The 20,302-nt window shown below is 41.7% G+C and overlaps 1 protein-coding gene across 3 annotated transcripts in view; it reads left to right on the forward strand.

Moving 5' to 3' along the window:
* The first annotated feature begins 2,927 nt into the window (after positions 1 to 2,927).
* TMEM41B (transmembrane protein 41B) overlaps positions 2,928 to 20,302 on the forward strand; it is a 39,026-nt gene continuing 21,651 nt past the window's right edge. For 2 of the 3 annotated variants that reach the window (XM_081540712.1, XM_081540711.1), the window contains exon 1: positions 15,076 to 15,384. Coding sequence is in view for 2 of the 3 variants with exons in the window: in XM_081540711.1 (XP_081396837.1) it covers positions 15,264 to 15,384 (121 nt within the window). In the remaining variant the exon portion in view is untranslated. Of the gene's footprint in view, positions 3,667 to 15,075; positions 15,385 to 20,302 lie in introns of those variants that run through there. The other variant, XM_081540710.1, reaches the window with a different exon arrangement.

Genomic DNA, 20,302 nt, shown 5'->3' on the forward strand with positions numbered 1-20,302 from the left:
CTGAAGTACCATGGTAACCAAGGCAGACAAGTTACTTGCTCTCATGATGCTTAGGTCTAACCTAGGTAGACAGACAGTAATCCAATAAGTAAAATTTCACATGCTGTAGTGTGAGGAATATAAGACTAAATGTCATGAGACAGAGTCATGGGAGGAGGGTAATATTAAATAGGATAGTCAGGAAGGACTGACATTTGACTGAAATGATGAGGTGGCAGCCACTCAAAGACTTGGAAAAGAGCCTCTCAAACCAAAAAACAAGCTGATGCAGGGGCTTGAGGAAATGTGTGGCAAACTTTTTTTTTTTTGGCTTCACCCCAAGGCACGTGAGACCTTAATTCCCCGACCAGGATGGAACTCATACCCCCTGCATGGGAAAGTGAAAGTGTATTGGAAGGCAGAGTCTTAATCACTGGAATGCCGGGGAAGTCCCATGTGTGGCAACTTTTAACGTTTTGGTTACAAAAAATGCAGGCCCTCTCTTCAACACCCATCTCTCACCCCTGCCCCTCCCATGAGAACCCCATGGTAAGTGTAGTGTAAGACTGGAATATTTTACTTAACTTTTAGAAGGTGAAAGATCTGGTAAGGAAATAAGCAGAAGTCAAGAAGAAAATGAAGCTGAATTGGAACCTAAAAGACTCACTAAGGAAATCTTCTATCATTAAGGTGAATTCTGGGAAATTTAGTTTCATTGACTCAATAAAGTTACTGATCAGCAAGGAATCCACCCTAAGTCACTCCTCTGTGCTTAAGCGCATCACTCTATTTATAACTAAATGTTTCCTGAAGTGAAAGAGAATACACACTTTGCTCCCTGCATTTGTTTCTCAACAGAGATCCCATAGTAGATTTTCTTACGTTTGTGGCAAACTACTTGTAACCATGCATGAAGGCAATAAAAATAGTTTTCATGTGATTCTGTCTTTGGAAGTCTGGCACAAAATGTGATTTCACTTAGAGAGTGTGGTGTGACAGCTGTAAATCGCCACATTCCAGCTGAATGCTTCAATATTGTATTTTCAGTGTGACTGAATGGCTGGCTTTTTCTGGCTTTGACTGCCTTTTCCATAGAAAAGCTAGCACTCAGACAAATCCCCTGAGACACCCTCACAAAGAAACGCTGACAGATGTCTGTCTCTCAGAGGTCCTAACTGGGCAACTCTCCATCTCGACATGCTGGGCATGAGTGTGGGTGTCTGTGTCTGTTGGCATGGAAGAGTCCTCTCATTCCATCTTGCCAGCAGCCAAAATGCTTGGAGAACCCCTTGGGATGGGAGTTCTGCCTTGGGGCCAGCATGCTCAGGTAGAAAGGCACTGAGCCAGTTTAATGGGGCAAGTAGTCTTATTCAAGGAAGCCAGATATAGTGCAGCAGGCTGGGGAATCAAACCTTTCTCCTCATTGTATGCTTGGGTCATAGAGGACGTGCTTAATAAATAATCGGTCCTGGGGGTGGGATGAATGGGGAGATTGGGATTGACATATATACACTATTGATACTATGTATAAAATAAATAACAAATGAGAATTGATGCTTTTGAGCTGTGGTTGGAGAAGACTCTTGAGAGTCCCTTGGACTATAAGGAGATCAAACCAGTCAATCTTAAAGGAAATCAGTCCTAAATATTCATTGGAAGGACTGATGCTGAAGCTGAAACTCCAATACTTTGGCCACCTGATGTGAAGCGCTGCCTCACTGGAAAAAACCCTGATGCTGGGAAAGATTGAGGGCAGGAGGAGAAGGGGTTGACAGAGAATGAGATGATTGGATGGCATCACCGACTCAATGGGCATGAGTTTGAGCAAGCTCCGGGAGATAGTGAAGGACAGGGAAGCCTGGTGTGGTGCAGTCCATGGGGTTGCAAAGAGTCGGACACAACTGAGCGACTGAACAACAATAACAATGAGAACCTATTGTATAGCACAGGGAACTCTATCCAATGCTCTGTGGTGACCTAAATGGGAGGGGAATCCAACAAAGAGGAGATGTAAGTGTTTGTATAGCTGATTCACTTTGCTGTACAGTAGAAACTAACATAACATTGTAAGGCAACTATACTCCAATAAAAATTAATTCAAAGACAAACAAAAAATAATAACTGGTCTTGTTTAGGCACTCTTCTTGTGATATGTGTGATATATAGATGAATGCTTAAGGAACTCACCCTAACTTGTTGAGGAAATAGCCTATAGCAGCAAACCCCTTTTTTTAGCCACTCCACCCTAACTCCAAGACTGCTTACCACTCTTTCAGTGACTTTTCAACTAGTTTTATCAAATACTTTCTTCTATGCCAGGCATTGTGCTCTGCTTAAGATATACAGAAATAAAAAGACAGATTGTTCTAGGATTACTATCGTACACACAAAAATGTTATAATGGTTATATAGGGGGTGGGTAAAATTAGAGGTATGGACAAAGACTCAATTTTCACTTTTTGAACTTTACTGTTTGAACTTTTTCTAACAATTTTTTGGTAGTGATTTTTTTTTTTCTGGTAACTAAACTAAAATCTTCTGAGCAACAGTTTGTGTCAGGCATCCTTCTGAGCTTTGAGAAGACAGTGGTGAATGAAACAGAAAAATCCCCTGTCCTCATGAAGCTTACATTCCAACTGGGGAGGCAATATAAAATTTAAAAATCTATACAAATGTGCTATTATAATATAATGATAATTGATGACATGGCTCATGGAAAAAATATTTTTTAAAAATAAAAATTTTCTTTTTTAGGGACTTCCCTGGTGGTCTAGTGGTTAAGAATCTTCCTGCCAATGCTGGGGACATGGATTCAATCCCTGGTTTGGGAAGACCCCACATGCCACAGGGCAACTAAGCCTATGCACCACAACTACTGAAGCCCTAGAGCCTGTGCTCTGCAGCAATCACAATGAGAAGCCCATGCATCACAAAGAAGGGTAGCCCCTGCTTGCTGAAACTAGAAACAGCCCGTGTGCAGCAATGAAGACCCCCCCCCAAAAAAAGTTCTCATTTTTAAAAGTTATTCTATTCTGATTTGTTCAGATAATCTTGACTCTGTAGAGATCAGGGTTCTTTACTGGCCTGGGCAAATAGCAGCACTAACAGAAACGGGCCAGAGGGCCAAGCCTCAAAGCCTTGAACCATTTGGACTTTTGCCAACATTCTCTCCACCCAGCACAAATGAAAAGGCAGTCTGAGCTCCCTGCATTCTTTTGGCACAAGAGTGATGTCAATCCAGAGAGTTGGACCTGGCTGGTTGCTCTTGACTGGAGCCCAGGCCTTTTCCCACTCAGTTTGGGGACAGAACTCATTGTTGTGCCAGTATGTGAAGGTGCCAGCCATGCCTACCCCACGTGCATAGCCTCTACTTCCTTCCAGCTTTACCAGCTGTTTTTCACTGGCTTCTGTCCTGCCTTGTCTGACAGCTGCCTGAACACTGGGACTTAAAAATGAGTTCTAAATGCCTGAGTCCAGCCACTGCATTCCAACCTATTTTTAGGATAACATCCTCCTTCTTTGGCTTCCTGAGAAACTACTCTTCTTTTTCTGTTTCTGAACGGTTTCCATTCCCAGTTCAGACTGAGGTCTCCTCATCTGGGGATGCAAAACTTAGGGATTCCAGTTCCTGCTCACAGCCAAGAAGAAGATGCTGTTTCCACAAAAAGTCCTTCAGTCAAAGAAGAGGTAAGACCTGATATTAAAGATACACAATCAAAATTGTATGCACACTAACACTACAAACACCCAGAAAATCTTTTTTGTTTTTATTTCAAATCATGACAGTAACATAAACCTATTGCAAATACTTTAGAAAATACAGTTAAAAATAATTTATATTTTTATCTGTTTTTGGGCTCATGTGTTTATTGTTGTTATTGGTTAATTATTCATGCATACAGGACAAAATTCAAAAAGTAAAATCTCACTGTTCCCCTGCCACCCAGTTCTTCTCCCTGAAGAGAATTGTTTACAGGATCTTCTCGCCCTTTTTTTTATTCAGTGAAAACTTTTACATGAAAAGTTAGCCAGCCAGACTCAATTTAGATGATCCCAACTGTGTTGGCAATATCCAAAGTATCATAGTCAGGAGCCAGTTGATCATATGCCTTCTTCTCCCCATCAGGCCTAATCAGGGTGTTTACCTTGGCCATGATAGTGTCATAGAACTTCACAGCCGGTCTGATCTGGGGCCTGTCAGCCTTGACATCCACAGAGAATAGCAGTGTGTTGTCTTCCGTTTTCTTCCTGGCTGACTCAGTGGTGAGGGGAATTTGATGGTGGCATAGTGGTCAAGCTTGTTTCTCCTAGGAGCATTCTTCTGAGCATATTTGGACTGCCTCCTGAGCTGCAGTGTTTTGGGTTGTTGGAAGGTGGGTGACTTTCTGATCTTTTTTCTGTGACTGTGGATCCCTTTCAGCATTGCTTTCTTGGTCTTCAAACGCTTTGTTTTGGCTTCAGTTTGGGTAGGGGCAGGGACTTCCTTCTCTGCTTTAGGTGCCATCTTCATGAAAAGCCATAATATTCTCTTATAATCCTTTTCATTTCTGTAAAATCTGTAGAAATGTCCTACTTCAATAAACCTTTCTCCGCTCCAGGCTCCAATGTTTCAGTTTATTAGGCTTCACTGTGAGCTGGGCACACGAACTTAGTTCTGTTAACGATTTATTTTCTGATTTTTAACACTTTGATTTCTCTTGCCTCGTATCTTACTTTAGCTAAATATTTGTGCATTTTGTTAGTTTTTTTTCTTTTAGAAAACAAGCTCTTGGTTTTATTGATTTTCTCTATTGTTTTTCCATTCTGTATTGTATTAGTCTCCATTTTATTCTTTACTGTTTCCTTCCTACTGCTAGCTATTGTTTTCATGTGCTCCTTTTTCTAGCTCCTTAAGGTATAAAGCTACTTTTACCAATATTTTGTTTCTTTATTATGGCTCTGTGTAGGCTCTCTCTAGTTGCAGTGAGCAGGGGCTACTCTCTGGTTGTGCTGCTCGGTCTTCTCATTTCGGTGACTTCTCTGGTTGAGGAGCACAGGTTCTAGGGCACTTGGGCTTCAATAATTAAAGTTCGTGGGCTCAGTAGTTGGGCTCTAGAGACCAGGACCAGGAGTTGTGGCGAGGAGGCTTAGCTGCTCTGCGGCATGTGGGGTCTTCCTGGAGCAGAGATAGAGCCCATGTCTCTGCACTTGCAGGCAGATTCTTAACCACAGGACTTCCAGAGAAGTCCCCAATTCCTTTGTCATGGTTTGATAGAGAAATGTGAAACTGGCTTTGGGTTTTGCTTAAGAGGCTTTTCCAGTGTCTCTTTGGGAAGGTGAATAGTGACTTGGAAAGAAATATGGGGTTTTCTGGGTGTTGGTACTATTTTGTCTCTTAGAGACTCCCCTGTTGAGTTTGTGAATATTCAGCAAATTGCAAACTTAAATTATGCCCACATTTCTTTATAACAAAAACTTCAGTTTCTTCCTTATTCCAGTATTAGTTTTAGATTCTCAAAAAAGCTCTTCAACTTTTATTAGATAAATATTTGGAATGCCTGCACAGAGGCTAGACCTCCAGAGCCTATGAGTCAAGATTAAACATGGAAAAGGATTGTGTTTGCTCTAGAGATTAGGGGGGGGGGAGAAAAAGGGATGTGCTCACAATGAGAGGGAGGAACAATAATGTCTAAAAGAATTTACTGTGTCTCTATTTCTCTTCAAACAATTCAATAATGTCTACATTGTTCATTATTGTTTTGTGGAGTGGATTTTCCTTTGGGTGTGTAATAAAGTACTAAATCCTGGAGAAGGAAATGGCAACCCACTCCAGTATTCTTGCTGGATAATTCCATGGACAGAAGAGCCTGGCAGGCTACAGTCCATGGGGATGCAAAGAGTCAGGCATGACTGAGGGACTATCACTCAAAGTGCTAAATTCTGTTTTAAGTTTTCACAGGGGTAAAATCAGAGGCTTTCTTATAGGTTATACTAAGAAAGGTCTTTTTGCTCAGGGTAATAAAAACATTTTTTTCTATTTTATCTTTCTGTACTTTCATAGTTCTTATTAAATTTAAAGCTTTAATGTAATCTACAATTAATTTTGTATATAGTATGTCATAGGTGAATCAAAGAAAGTAGGGAAAACCACTAGATCATTCGGGTATGACCTAAATCAAATCCCTTACAATTATACAGTGGAAGTGACAGATAGATTCAAGGGATTAGATCTGATAGACAGAATGCCTGAACTATGGATGGAGGTTTGTGACATTGTACAGGAGGCAGTGATCAAACCATCCCTAAGAAAAAGAAATGCAAAAAGGCCAAACAGTTGTCTGACTAGGCCTTACAAATAGCTGAGAAAAGAACAGAAGCTAAAGGCAAAGGAGAAAAAGAAAGATATACCCATTTGAATGCAGAGTTCCAAAGAATAGCAAGGAGAGATAATAAAGCCTTCCTCAGCAATCAGTACAAAGAAATAGAGGAAAACGATAGAAGGGGAAAGACTAGAGATCTCCTCAAGAAAATCAGAGATACCAAGGGAATATTTCATGCAAAGATGAGCACAATAAAGGACAGAAATGGTATGGACCTAACAGAAGCAGACAATGTTAAGAAGAGGTGGTAAGAATACACAGAAGAACTATACAAAAAAGATCTTCACGACCCAGATAATCACGATGATGTGATCAAGCACCTAGAGCCAGACATCCTGGAATGTGAAGTCAAATGGGCCTTAGAAAGCATCACTACGAACAAAGCTAGTGGAGGTGATGGAATTCCAGTTGAGCTATTTCAAATCCTAAAAGATGATGCTGTGAAAGTGCTGCACTCAATATGCCAGCAAATCTGGAAAACAGCAGTGGCCACAGGATTGGAAAAGGTCAGTTTTCATTCCAATCCCAAAGAAAGGAAATGGCAAAGAATGCTCAAACTACCGCACAATTGCACTCATCTCACATGCTAGCAAAGTAATGCTCAAAATTCTCTAAGCCAGGCTTCAATAGTACGTGAACTCTGAACTTCCAAATGTTCAAGCTGGATTTAGAAAAGGCAGAGGCACCAGAGATCAAATTGCCAACATCCGCTGGATCATCAAAAAAGTAAGAGCTCAGAAAAAATATCTACTTTTGCTTTATTGAGTACACTAAAGCCTTTGACTGTGTGGATCACAACAAACTGTGCAAAATTCTGGAAGAGATGGGACTACCAGACCACCTGACCTGCCTCCTGAGAAATCCGTATGCAGGTCAAGAAGCAATAGTTAGAACTGGACATGGAACAACAGGCTGGTTCTAAATCGGGAAAAGAGTATGTCAAGGCTGTATATTGTCACCCTACTTCTTTAACTTATATGCAGAGTATATCATGGGAAATGCCAGACTGGATGAAGCACAAGCTGGAATCAAGAGAGCTGGAAGAAATATCAATAACCTCAGATATGCAGATGATACCACCCATATGACAGACAGCGAAGAAGAACTAAAGAACCTCTTGATGAAAGAGGAGAGTGAAAAAGTTAGCTTTAAACTCAACATTCAGAAAACTAAGATCATGGCATCTGGTCCCATCAGTTCATGGCAAATAGATGGGGAAACAGTGACAGACTTTATTTTTGGGGGCTTCAAAATCACTGCAGATGGTGACTGCAGATATGAAATTAAAAGACACTTGCTCCTTGGAAGAAAAGCTATGACCAACCTAGACATATTAAAAAGCAGAGACATTACTTTGACAACAAAGGTCCATCTAGTCAAAGCTATGGTTTTTCCAGTAGTCATGTATTAATGTGAGAGTTGGACTATGAAGAAAGCTGAGCACCAAAGAATTGATGCTTTTGAACTGTTGTGTTGGAGAAGACTCTTGAGAGTCCCTTGGACTGCAAGGAGATTCAACCAGTCCATCCTAAAGGAAATCAGTCCTAAATATTTATTGGAAGGACTGATGCTGAAGCTGAAACTCCAATACTTTGGCCACCTGATGTGAAGAACTGGTCATTGAAAAAGACTCTGATGCTGGCAAAGATAGAAGATGGAACAAGAAGGGGACGACAGAAGATCAGATGGTTGGATGGCTTCACCGACTTGATGGACGTGAGTTTGAACAAGCTCCGGGAGTTGGTGATGGACAGGGAAGCCTGGCGTGCATGGGGTTGCAAAGAGTCAGTCGCAACTGAGCAACTGAGCTGAACTGATGTGATAGGTAACTGATTTTTAAAAATTGGTTAGATAATTATCTTAGAACATTTATTAAATAATCCTTTTTTCTTCTAATTTAAAATTCCTCCTTCATTATATACAAATCCTTATGATTATGTGAATCTATTTGATCTCATGTATTTGCCTACATTTTTCCTGACCCTGTACATGCCTGTTTTAATTACTTTATAACATCTTTTATATTTGCTGGTACAGGTCTACCCCTTCAGTCTTCTTTTTTCATTTACCCATTTAACTAACTATGTATATATATATATATATATAAAAGCATGGCATGCTGCAGTTCATGGGGTCACAAAGAGTCAGAGACAACTAGGTGACTGAACAACAACAATAAATTGTATGTATTTGGAGAGCTTTCATGTGCCTCAAAGACATTCACTGTACAAAAACATATTGAGAAAGGCACCATGCTGGATCACCAAAGGGGTTTGTAGTTTCTGTGGTAGATAATAAATAAACAATTAGGGGACGTCCCTGGCGGTCCAGTGGTTAAGACGCCTCAATTCCAATGTAGGGGGCATGGGTTCAATCTCTGGTTGGCGAACTAAGATCGCACATGTTGTGCCGTGTGCTCCCCCTACAAGAGTAAACAAATAGAATTAGATAATTACTAAAATAGAATCAGTCCAGGGGAGGGACTGCCTGTCATGGCTGGTAGCTAACTTTAGGAGAACTCTTCAAAGATAAGCAGTAATTGATCAGAGGAAAACCCTGGGGAGAAGACATTTAAAGGCAGAAGGACAACTATTGCAAGGGCACAGCAGCACAAATGAGTATGGCGTGTTCATGGTACTACATGTGATTTGGAATAGTTTCTTTTTTAAAATTTTATTTCATTTATTTATTTTTGGCTGCACTGAACCTTTATTGCTTCTTGTGTGCTTTCTCTAGTTTCAGTGAGTGGGGGCTACTCTCTAGTTGCGGCTCCCAGGCTTCTCATTGTGGTGGCTTCTCATGTCTCAGAGCATGGGCTCTAATTGCCTCACAGCATCTGGGATCTTCCTGGACCAGGGACCGAACCTGTGTCCCTGCATTGGCAGGTGGATTCTTAACCACTGAACCACCAGGGAAATCCCCCAGAATGGTTCCTTTTATTCATTTATTTGTTAATTCATGTTGGATTCACAGTCAGCTATTTAAGCTTGTGTCAGATCATGAAGGGCTTCGAGATGGTCTCTTAGACACCAGTCTAGTGATAACATGGAAACTTGCTTACAGGAGAATAAGAAGAGAGATAATGAGATCTGAGTGAGGAAGGTAAGGAAGAGGAAATGGAGGTGTGACAGACCAGTGTTTGGATGGAGAGTAAAAAACAAGTGGAATTCACATTCATTAATTATTCATTTAACAAGTTGAAATTAGTGAATGTTAAATGAGAGTTCTTGAGTTAAATGAGTAAACTCTTGGAGTTGGTGATGGACAGGGAGGCCTGGTGTGCTGCAGTCCATGGGGTCAAAAAGAGTCGGACATGACTGAGCAATTGAACTGAACTGAAATGAGAGATCTTAGGTTTCTGACTTGGGCAAAATAGGAACTGATGTTGCCATCCCCCAAGATCATGAATACAGAAAGTGTTTAAAGTTTGGGAGGATCAAGTTTTTTTGTTGGGTCTTTGTTGTGGCTCACAGGGTCCCTAGTTGTAGCATACAGGCTCCAGAGCTAGTTGTGGCTCATGAGTTTAGTTGACCCTTGGCATGTGGGATCTTGGGGCTTCCCAGGTGGTGCAGTGGTAAAGAATCCACCTGCTAATATAAGAGACATAGGGGATGAAGTTTCAATCCCTGGGTCAGTAAGATCCTCTGGAGTAGGAAATGGCAATCCATTCCAGTATTCTTGCCTGGAAAATTCCATGGACAGAGCAGTCTGGTGGGCTACAGTCCATGGAGTCACAAAGAATTGGACACGACTCAGCAACTTAGAACACACACACACACGCACACACACGCGGGGGATCTTAGTTCCTTGACCAGTGATCGAACTTGCGTCCCCTGCATTGGAGGGCAGATTCTTAATGACTGGACCAACAGGGAAGTCCCTGGAAGAATAAATTTAATTTCAGATTTGGATATTTGAGTTTGAGGTGCTTGTGGTATACCCTGGTATAAATGTCTAATAAGTATTTTGTGTGTAATTCTGGTGTTTGAAATAAAAATTTATCATCTTTTTATCTATATGAGGTTGTTGAAGTCATGGCTAAGATTGCCTAGAAAAAGTCTGTAGACTGAGAAGAGAGTGGATATATAGGGGAGATGCCAGCATTTAAGGTAAAGTAAAAAGAAATGTTTCTTTCAAAAAGAGTTTACTAAGAGGTCAGAGAATTGTCATGGAAACCATGAAGGAGGGAGCAGTTAATGTATTAAGCAATGGAGAAAGGTAGCAAATGACTAAAAACTGAATCCAATGAAATGCTCACTAGTGACTATAAGGAGAGGAATTTCAGGTGAGAAAAGATGATAGAAGTCAGGAAGCAAGAAAGTATAGATAGGCAGTATCCAAAACAATATTCAGCATCTTTCTCTCCAATGTGACTCCTCTTCCTGCAACCTTAGACACAGATATTCCCCTCAGCCTCCTAAGCCAAAAATTCCCCAAACACCTAACCTCTTCAGTCTCACTTATTATCCTTGTCTAATTATGGCATTACTCCCCTAATTTGACTTCCTTAATTAACACTTCTAATATTCCAGAAGGATAAATCCCAAACATCATGATTATCTATGGATTGTGGTATTAAAGATGCTTTTTTATATTTTTCTGTCTGATAGTTTACTTTTTCAGTATTTTTCTGGAATAACTAGTATGTATTTAATCACGTAATTAAGTAAAAGTTTTAAAATAGCTTTTCTCACATATTTTATATCTGACATCATCTCTTGTTTCCAGTCCGATACTAGGGGTGTAGCCAGGTTTATTACAATAACTTCTTAACTTCTCTTCCTGCAGATAGTGTGGCACTCCTCTAATTCTGTCACTGGGCAGTCAGAATAAGCTTCGTAAATACAAATCTTAATACATTTCTCTCCAGTTAAAAGTTCTTCAATGCCTTCAGATATCATTGAGGATTAACCTCAAACTTCTAGCACTTTGTGATAATGCCCTTTTCTTATCTCATTTTTCCCCATTCTCCTATTCTTTTCTTGAAGCTCCCATTCAAAGATAAGCAGTACCTTCTAGCATTTGCAAAAACTGTTCTCTCCTCCTTTCTTTTGTTAATTCCCTCTCATCTTTTAAACCAGTTTAAAAATCATTCTTCCTAGACCTTCACTGCAGCGCCATTCTAATTCAGACACTCCTCTCTTTTGCAATCTAGGCGCCTCTCAATCAGTGTCATCTCACACTATTAATAAGCCTGTTCATCTTTTCCTAATTTGTTGGCCATTTAATTTTTCTTCTGTGAATTTACTATTCACATCTTTTTGTTAGGTAGTTAGAATAGGAAACAGGAGTCCAAAATGGCGGTGGCTAAAGACAAGAAAGGGAAAAGCCCGCGAAAATGGAACAAAGAAAGGCCAAAGGAAGGTCCGAGGACCGGAGTGAGAACTTCAGGTAGAACAGCACTCCTGGCTAAGCCCAATTTACATAGGGCAGGCTCAGGGGGAGGGAAAAAACATATAAAAAGTGGAGCCAAAGCGCTTTCGCTCTTTTTTCTCTCTCCCGTGTGCTGGGGCGTTCTCTTCGTCTCTTTGGGTCGAGGGTCGGCAGGCCCTCATGCTTCAAGAATGGATTTTCCTGCCATTATCTAAATAAAATAGAGCTGTAACACTGATTTGTCTAAGAGCTATAACATGGTCTGTCCAAGACCCGAGAGCCGTGACCCGCCGAGGGCTCTAATGTCCGTCACTCCAAATCTTCGTTGTGACGTGACAAGAACCGAGGAGCATACATTTTGTCCACTTTTCTGTTGAGTTGTACTTTTCTTACTGATTTGTGGTAATTCTTATTTATGTTGCAAATATTTCTTCTCAGTCCGTTTCTAGGTTTTAGAGTTTATTGTTTGGTATTGTTAGGTATTTAGAATAGGAAACAGGAGTCCAAAATGGTGGTGGCTAAAAGACAAGGAAGGGAAAAGCCCGTGAAAATGGAACAAAGTAAGGTCAAAGGAAGGTCCGAGGACCGGAGTGAGAACTTCAGGTAGAACAGCACTCCTGGCTAAGCCCGATTTGCATAGAGCAGGCCCAGGGGGAGGGAAAAAAACACATAAAAGAAGGAGCCAATGCACGAGTTCTCTCTGTTTCCCTCTCTGTTTCTCTTTCTCCCCCCTCCCCACGTGCGTGCTCTCTTTCTCTCTCTCCCCCGCGTGCGTTCTCTCTCGCGCGCGCTCTCTCTCTCTCTCTCTCTCTCTCCTCTCTCCCTCTCTCTCCCTCTCCCTCCCTCTCCCATGCACTGGGGAGTTCTTCTCTTAGTGTCTTTGGGTCGATGGTAGGCATGCCCTCATTCTTTGAGGATGGATTTCCCTGTTATTATCTAAATAAAAGAGCTGTAACAATGATTTGTCTAAGAGCTATAATGGTCTGTCTGAGAGCCGTGACCCGCTAAGGGCTCTAATGTCCATCACTCCAAATCTTTGTTGTGACGAGACAAGAACCAAGGAGCATACACTCGCCTGACATCTATCACCTCAGCCTGCAGCATACACTTGCCTGAGAGTATTAAAAAAAATTTTTTTTAGGGAGTTCCCTGGTGGCTAGTTTTCATTCTAATCCCAAAGAAAGGCGATGCCAAAGAATGTTCAAACTACCGCACAATTGCCCTTATCTCACACGCTAGCAAAGTAATGCTCAAAATTCTCCAAGCCAGACTTCAACAGTATGTGAACTGTGAACTTCCAGATGTTCAAGCTGGAAGTTTAAAAAGCAATAGAGTTCCAGAAAAACATCTACTTCTGCTTTATTGACTACACCAAAGCCTTTGACTGTGGTGGTGGTTTAGTCGCTAAGTTGTGTCCGACTCTTACAGCCCCATGGACTGTAGCCTGCCAAGTTCCTCTGTCCTTGGGGTTTTCCAGGCAAGAATACTGGAGTGGATTCCCATTTCCTTCTCCAGGGGATCTTTCTGACCCAGGAATCGAACCCGGGTCTCCAGCATTGCAGGCAGATTCTTTACCCACTGAGGTATGATGTAAGCCCTCATAGTTGACTGTGTGGATTACAACAAACTGTGGAAAATTCTTCAAGAGATGGAAATACCAGACCACCTGACCTGCCTCCTGAGAAATCTGTATGCAGGTCAAGAAGCAAGGGTTACAACTGGACACGGAACAACACAATGGTTCCAAATAGGAAAAGGAGTATGTCAAGGCTGTATATTGTCACCCTGCTTATTTAACTTATATGCAGAGTACATCATGCAAAATGCTGGGCTGGATGAAGCATAGGCTGGAATCAAGATCACTGGAAGAAATACCAATAATCTCAGATGTGCTGATGAAACCACCCTTATGGCAAAAAGCAAAGAAGAACTAAAGAACCTCTTGATGAAAGTGAAAGAGGAGAGTGAAAAAGTTGGCTTAAAACTCTACATTCAGAAAACTTAAGATCATGGCATCTGGTCCCATCACTTCATGGCAAATGGATGGGGAAATAATGGAAACAGTGAGAGACTTTATTTTCTTGGGCTCCAAAATCACTGCTGATGGTGACTGCAGCCATGAAATTAAAAGACCCTTGCTCCTTGGAAGGAAGGTTATGGCCAACCTAGATAGCATATTTAAAAGCAGAGACATTACTTTACCAACAAAAAGTCTGTCTAGTCAAGGCTGTGGTTTTCCCAGTCGACAGGTATGGATGTGAGAGTTGGACAGTGAAAAAAGCTGAGCACCACAGAATTGATGCTTTTGAATTGTGGTGTTGGAGAAGACTCTTGAGAGTCCCTTGGACTTCAAGGAGAGCCAACCAGTCCATCCTAAAGGAGATCAGTCCTGGGTGTTCATTGGAAGGACTGATCTTGAAGGTGAAACTCCAATACTTTGGCCACATGATGCGAACAGCTGACTCATTGGAAAAGACCCTGATGCTGGGAAAGATTGAGGGCAGGAGGAGAAGGGGACGACAGAGGATGAGATGGCTGGATAGCATCACCAACTCAATGGACATGGGTTTGGGTGGACTTAGGATGTTGGTGATGGACAGGGAGGCCTGGCGTGCTGCGATACATGGAGTCGCAGAGTCGGACACGACTGAGCGACTGAACTGAACTGAACTAGGGTCAGGAAAAGGAAAAGATAAATGAGCCGTCCTGTATTTACAAGTGACGGGTGACAGGTCAATGACGTGGGAAAGCATTTGCTTGGGAACAGGATTCAAAACTCATTTCCTTTTTATTGGCCCTGCTGTGGGGCATGTGGGATCTTAGTTCCAGATAAGGGATCCAACCATGCCCCCTGCAGTGGAAGCGCGGAGTCTCAACCACTGGACGGCCAGGGAAGTCCCTCTAAACCCATTTCTGCCACCCTGTGACCTTCACAGGTTATAGCTGCCAGCTGAGTCTTAATTTCCTGAAATTCGGTGGGTTCGGCTTTAGCCTTTATGTTTTCCAACATCTCCACACAAAGCACTGTCTAGCTTCTCCAGATTCAAGACAGGTGTTCTAACTGGTGCAGATCGGAATCAACATCTGCCGTGAAACGCTAACTAATCACTCCTGGCCACTTCCGGCTGCCTGGACAAAGGGATTTAAGTGTCTGGGACCGCACTTCCGGATAATTCGAGATGCGCGTTACAAGCCTGAGCTCGTGAGTCACACCGGCGGACGCCGGTGGCATGACTGCGCATGTTCCGCGCAGTCAAGAAGCCGGGCAGGGCAGCAAATGGGGCGGGCGGGGACCCTGACTTGTCTCGCGGTTACTGGGCGGGCGAGAGCGCGCGAGCCTTGGGGGCGGGGCGGGGCGGAGCCTAGCCCGAGTAGGCGCTGCAGATCTCAGCTCGGCGTCACTGCTCGCCGAGCTGAGGTTGTCTCATGTGAGGTGGTCGCCCCGGAAGTGGCTGTGCTGTGGCCCCCTGGGTGTTGTAAGGATCCTGCAGTGGAGTTGTTGTTAAGGGGGAGCGGCCTTATCCCGCTTCCTCCACCTACCCTGAAGCAACCATGACGAAAGGCAGAGCGGTCGAAAGATCGCAAACGGCGGCACTCCATTCGACCCCTCCTGGAGACAAAGCAGCGGGGACGCGGGGTCCCTCGACGCCGGGCAGCAGAGACCACCTGAAAGGTGAGTAGACCTGGGAACCAGCGTGGGGCCTGGCCCAGAGGCGGAGGTGTGCCGGGAGGGGTTTCGGAGGAGCAAGGACCCCAGCGGGTACCGGGGATTTGCGGGTGAAAAGCGGGCATCCAAGAGCTGGAGCAGAGATATTGGGAGACCTCGTCTCCGGCCAGTGCCCACCTTGTGCCCACTATCCATAAGGCCAGACACCTAAATGGGGTGGGTTCCTAAATGTTTTGGTTTTTTTTTCCGGTTGAATTCAACTAAAAAAAGGAATGAAACGCTGGCTTGTTGACGCTCAGGGAGATTGTAATGTTGATAATATTAAAGCCAGGCAGAACTGGAAGGAACGTTAGCATTCGTTGCTTTATTTTTTACAGATGAAGAAACTGAGGCCCAGAGTGGATATATAACTTACACAAAGTCACAAAGCCAGAGTAGTGAAGTAGTGGCTAAAAGCAAGGAGTTAACTATTAATACGTCCAGATGCCACTTCCAGGTAGCAAGAACACTTGAGTTTGAGTCCCTCCTCTACCACTTATGACTTTGGACTTGTTATCCTTTAAAAGTTCAGTATCTGAACTGTACAGTGGGGGGTGATAATAATAATAATAATAATATCTACTTACAGTTGGTGTGTGGATTAAACAAAATAATTCATGTAAAGGATTTAGAGTGATGTTTGACTTATTTGAAGTGAAGGCTAAATAAATGTTAGTAATTACTATTATAGTTAAGATCTCTTAAGTTTTTTTTTTGCATTACTCCATCTTGGAATTTCTCAGGGCTTTAAATATTATTTTAAGAAAAAAGTATACCCAGAAACTAAATACTTTGATGCCATCTGAGCTAGAATTTTCAGCAGTTAAAGTGATTAAACTCTTTAAATGCTTTTAAAGCCCATTAACTTGGAGTTGTTTAGTTGTTAAGTGGTGTCTGACTCTTTTGCAACCCCATGGACTGTAGCTCACCAGGCTCCTCTGTCCAGTAAACTTGGAGCGATTGTAGCAAATGGATGTCTCCATTTAGTTGTTAGTTTAGTTGTCTCCATTAAGTTGTCTACAGCTCACGCTGGTGTGTTCCACCACCAGTGATGGGTAAAGAGAGAATCTTAAGAGTGTCTAGCAACATTGTTAACTATAGTCAATAATAAAGTATTGTACACTTTAATGGAGATAATGTTTAACATTCAGCTGAATTTTTTTGAATCATATGTAAAATATATGAAAAATTTAGAAAGTGTCTTGCAGAAAATGTTATTTTACTTGAAGATATTTTAAGATGCCTCCAGTCTGATTTGGGTCTTTCAGCTTTATATATTTGTATATTTTTCCATCTCATAGACATAGAGCCAAATAACTTCAAAAACCCAGAAATGAATTGTTGTCAAAGTATAAATACACTGTAAATGACAGGAATCTTCTTTTGAAGATGCTGTGATTGAGAGTGACAGTAATCCAAGGGTTTTTTGAAAAAGTGTTTACCAGATAAGTCATCCCTAAAGATTATCATTTGGTTTGAAATAGCAATCAATTGCTTTATTACTTTTTTTAACTTAAAGCTGTTCGGAAAATAAGACCTTGAAACCTCCAAAGCTCTTTTACAATTGTTTATCTTATTTTATCATTAGAAAAACACATCCACCACAGTTATTTTTGTGATGCTGTCAAGAAACTACAAATCTGTAGGAAGACAGAGGGTAGAGATGTGAAGGTATGCCTTCACAGAGAAGTAGGGTTTGGATTAGTAGACCCAAAGGGGATTCTGGGCAAAGGAGACATTAGACTTGAAAGTTACTGTGAACCATACATGTGTGTTTATAAAGAGATAAACTTGTCAAGAGTGGACTAGTTCTGTTGGGTGGTAGTAGGAGATAATGTTGGCCGTGGTCAAAATGATGTTAGTGTAAAGAGCTTTAAGTCCTAGGCAAAGGATGTTTTTTTGATCTATCTGCTTGTTAATGATTCTCAGGTTTTTCTTTTCCTCTGCCTCTCTCTTTCTTTTTAATTGGTGTTAGGAATTCTCTCTTTGTGTACAAGATTTTGTGGACCCCTTACATGATAGGGTGTAAGTTCCTTGCTGGTGATAATTAGCTGGGCTTCCCTTGTAGCTCAGCTAGTAAAGAATTTGTGTGCAATGCAGGAGACCCTGGTTCGATTCCTGTGTTGGGAAGATCCCCTAGAGAAGGAATAGACAACCCACTCCAGTATTCTTGGATTTCCCTGGTGGCTCAGATGGTAAAGAATCTGCCTACAATGTGGAAGACCTGGGTTCGATCCCTGGGTCAGGAAGATCCCTGGAGGAGGGCATGGCTAATTAGCTGGTGATGTGATGTCAGTAGTAACCACTTAGCAACCGATTTTCCAAGTTATTATGAAAAATAATTTTTGTTAATTGTAGATGGTAACTTGGTATTCAGAAAGGAAAAGTTTTGGAGGAAAAAAATGCAATAACTCTTGCATACATAGTAATTGAATATTTCTGTAAATTCCATGATACTTTAAATAAGTTTGTGTTTTTATTAACTGATACATCTACATAACTTTGACGAATAGTAGTTGTCATTGTGTGTGTGTTTAAAATACTTTAGGGACTTCTCTGGTGGTCCAGTGGTTATGACTGGACCCACCCAATGCAGGGGGCACAGGTTCCATTCCTTGTCAGGGAACTAGGTCTCACATGCCACAACTAAGACCTGGAGCGGCCAAATTAAAAAAGAAATATTTTACACCTCACATGCAGTATTTGGTACATTTAGTGGATTCCTCACCTTGACTTGGGCTTCCCTTGTGGCTCAGCTGGTAAAGAATCCACCTGCACAGTCCAGGTTCGATGCATGAGGCTGGATGCTTAGGGCTGGTGCACTGGGATGACCCTGAGAGATGGGATGGGGAGGGTGGTGGGAGGGAGGGTCAGGATGGGGAACAACACATGTACATCCATGGCTGATTCATGTGAATGTATGGCAAAACCACCACAATATTGTAAAGTAATTAGCCTCCAATTAAAATAAAAAGAAAAATAAATTTAAAAAATAAATAAATAATCCACCTGCAATGCAGGAGACCTGAGTTTGATCCCTGGGTTGGTAAGATCCCCTGGAGAAGGGAAAGGCTACCCACTCCAGTATTCTGGCCTGGAGAATTCCATGGACTGTATAGTCCTTGGTGTCACAGAGAGTCTGACAGGACTGAGCGACTTTCACTTTCACCTTGACTTTAGTCTGACATTTGAGTCTTATACACTGAAGACCACTGTGAGGATTTGAGCAGGGCAGTAACACTGAAAGTCTAATTCTTGCATGATTAGAAAAGGTGAGAGACAAGAGGTAATAATACTTAAGAGGCTCTTGACCTACTCTTTGTGCAAGAGTACCTGGACCAGGTGTTTTATTTTCTTTGGTTTGCCCTGGCTGATCTTTTTACTAGCAAATCATCAAAGTTCCCCATTTTGATTTAAGAGAACTCCTGCTGCTGCTGCTAAGTCGCTTCAGTCATGTCCAACTCTGTGCAACCCCATAGACGGCAGCCCACAAGGCTCCGCTGTCCCTGGGATTCTCCAGGCAAGAACACTGGAGTGGGTTGCCATTTCCTTCTCCAAGAGAACTCCTAGGGCCACATTTTTCAATATATAGGTCATCCCCTTGTAAGCAGTGTGAAATGAATTTGATAGGTAATCATGAGCCATTTTAAAAAATTGAAGGAAAAATAGAGTTCTTTGCATGTAGTAGGGGGTAAGTATTCTCTTAATTTTATTTTTCAGTCATATAGTTTTGTGTGTATCAGATCATGGTATAAAATACATTGCTTATTGTGGAATGCAGCCAAAAATGTTTGAGAAACACTGTCTTGAATTTGGTTTTACTGCTCTTAGAAGACAGTATTGTTTGAACTTGGATAATAAATCCTTCTCAGATGCCTGTTCCAGGTTCTGCCTTGCTAATGTGATTCAGCAAATATCCTTTGAGCATCTCCTGTAAGCTAAGTACTAGCTTAGAGGAAGAAGAAGGAAGCTCTGATAACTGGGAACTAAGAGTAAAATTGGCAATTGGACATCAACCAAGGTATATTAGTATGATGTGTTGATGTCAGACTCAACCCAGATATTATGTATCAGGATTCTTTTGCTTATAATCAGTAGAGTACACAATTGAAACCTTTGCTGAAAGGAAGTTTATTGGTTCATATAACTAAAAAGTAGAGAGATTAAGTGGGATTCACTGGCTTTAGTCTGGAACCAGTGGCTCAGTAATATCATCAGGATCAGATTTCTTTCATATCTTTTTTGCTTACTTGATATCAGCTTTACTTAAGGTTGATTTCTCTTGAAGGTCCAGGTAAAGCTAAATGCTTCCTTGATAATTTTGAGCCTATTTTTCCTAGTATTACCAATAAAAGTCTAGTCACTCCAATAAGATTGCCTCAGGTAAAATGCTTGTCTCTGAGCCTATCGCTGTTGTCAGAGGGTAAGAATAACTTAATTGGCTCAATCTGATGTGTATTCAACACCTAAACAAGGAAGTAGGAATGAGGCTAAGTCGGTTCTCCCAAAGACATGGATCTCTGTAATGGGTCACTCATGATTTTTCTATATTTGTGCTCAGCCATCTTGGTATGGGAGTGAAAAAAGTGAGCTTGAAACACTGATTTCAGGTTAGATTAGCTATAAGGAAAGGTAAGGATTCTAAATCAAAGGTGTTGGATACACAGGCTGGGCATAGAAGGAAGAGAGGCGAGGAGCCCAACAGAAGGGAGAAAATAAAGGTGTTAAGCTCATGAAAGAACAGAGGTGATCAAAGAATGGCATGTTGAAGGTAGAGCAGTCTCAGGTGGTGTGAGAACTTTATCTCTGGAAGTGGGTGGCTAAAGTTGAATATAAATAAAAGTCTTAGAATTTTGAGGCTGAGTAAGTCTTCTAAATGGAGGTA

The sequence above is a fragment of the Giraffa tippelskirchi genome, chromosome 11 (assembly GCF_054371585.1).
Source record: "Giraffa tippelskirchi isolate mGirTip1 chromosome 11, T2T-mGirTip1v1.2.pri, whole genome shotgun sequence".
Taxonomy (NCBI): Eukaryota; Metazoa; Chordata; class Mammalia; order Artiodactyla; family Giraffidae; genus Giraffa; species Giraffa tippelskirchi.